General features: G+C 34.4%; 1 protein-coding gene across 1 annotated transcript; it reads left to right on the plus strand.

Moving 5' to 3' along the window:
• Nucleotides 1-6: 6 nt before the first annotated feature.
• On the plus strand, nt 7-1,447 carry LOC100636182 (uncharacterized). Its single transcript, XM_003391941.2, has 3 exons — nt 7-328; nt 545-749; nt 1,106-1,447. The coding sequence occupies exons 1-3, from the start codon at nt 135-137 to the stop codon at nt 1,265-1,267; spliced, it is 561 nt and encodes a 186-aa protein (XP_003391989.2). The 5' UTR covers nt 7-134; the 3' UTR covers nt 1,268-1,447.
• Nucleotides 1,448-1,463: the final 16 nt, after the last annotated feature.

The following is a 1,463-nucleotide window of genomic DNA, read 5'->3' on the forward strand; positions in this document are numbered from 1 at the left end:
AGAACCCTCTCCAAGGTCCTCGGAGAGTAGTGACCACGTTCAACAGGAAACCTTGTCTTGGTATTAACGCCGGTACCAATAGTCACCTCTGGACTGCCTGTGGAGATAATTTTGAAGTTTTTGAGTTTCCTGCTATGAAGTCCGTGCGTCGTAATGTTTGTTCTTATAGTAATGGAGGGGGAGGGGCCTCAGCCTCATCTGTAAAGGGTGAGGTTATTATATACTCTGGTTTGAACAGGCAGGGGGTGTGGTCTGTTGCTAGGAGGAGCGCAGTGCTACGTCTATGGGATATTAAAACTGGGGAATTGAAAGCCTCGTTTAATGTCCGGTAATTAATAATAATAATAATAATAATAATAATAATAATAATAATAAATGATTAAATAAAAATAAATAAAATAATAATGATGACAATAACCCAACAATTTTTTCTCATAACTTATTTCATTGCATTTTTATTGTTTCTCCACTTTGATTTTAAAAATAATAACTACACTGTATATAGTATATATTCATTAAATTATTGTACTTGTTTTTAATACAGGAATATCCTGAAAGGCGAGTTTAATGAGATTACTGCTCTAGTAGTGAGAGGTCATGCAGTGTGGCTGGGTACCAGGAGTGGGTACTTGTTCCTTCTTGATGCGTCTGCTATTGAGAACCAGGAGCAAGAGACGGCCATTAAAGGTTTCCAGTATTGCGGGGACGGACGTGTGAAGGGGATCACACCTTTTCCCTCGTCTTTAAAGGTTAGTGCAACTTAGTCTTTATCAAAAATTTGTAGTATGAAATTTTTCTGCATTACCAATATTAAAACCAATCAACTATCTAATATACGTACATGTAGCCTGTGGCTATTTTCGCATTTTTAAACACACATCTTTTATGTAATTAGAACTAGCTCAAATTCTCTGATAGTACTTTTGATGAAACCTTTCAATCACATTAGCTTTCCATTTTATAGCAATGTTATAGTGTGATTAATTAATAGAGTAGTGACCACGCCTCTCCAATTGATCCCCTAGCCTATGAATAATCTAATGAACTTGTTAGCTGAAATAATTTTTTACAAAAACCCACAGACTATAGTTGTTTCTTTTGCCAGGTTCTATGTAGTATAGAGTATTCCGATGAGGTTTCTGGCTGCATTATGGTGTGGGAGTATCAGTCAACGTCTTCTAAAACTCAGGCCCTCATATCACCCACCCAGTCCTTACAGCCTGTGAACAAGTACAGGATTGAGTCAGAGTTTCTGTGTGACTCTTAAAATTAACCGGAGGACTTTTTTGTCATTTTGTGTGAATGTGAAATTTTAATAAATCAATAAATTTAATCAATTATTATTATTATTATTATTATTATTATTATTTTGATGCTCAAAGTGATTTTGAATAATTTTATTATTGACACATAATTATTGTTATTATAATAATTATTTTAATCATGCTATATAGCTATTTGAA

This window comes from Amphimedon queenslandica, unplaced genomic scaffold, assembly GCF_000090795.2.
Source record: "Amphimedon queenslandica unplaced genomic scaffold, v1.1 AMPQUscaffold_3930_Cont24081, whole genome shotgun sequence".
NCBI lineage: Eukaryota > Metazoa > Porifera > Demospongiae > Haplosclerida > Niphatidae > Amphimedon > Amphimedon queenslandica.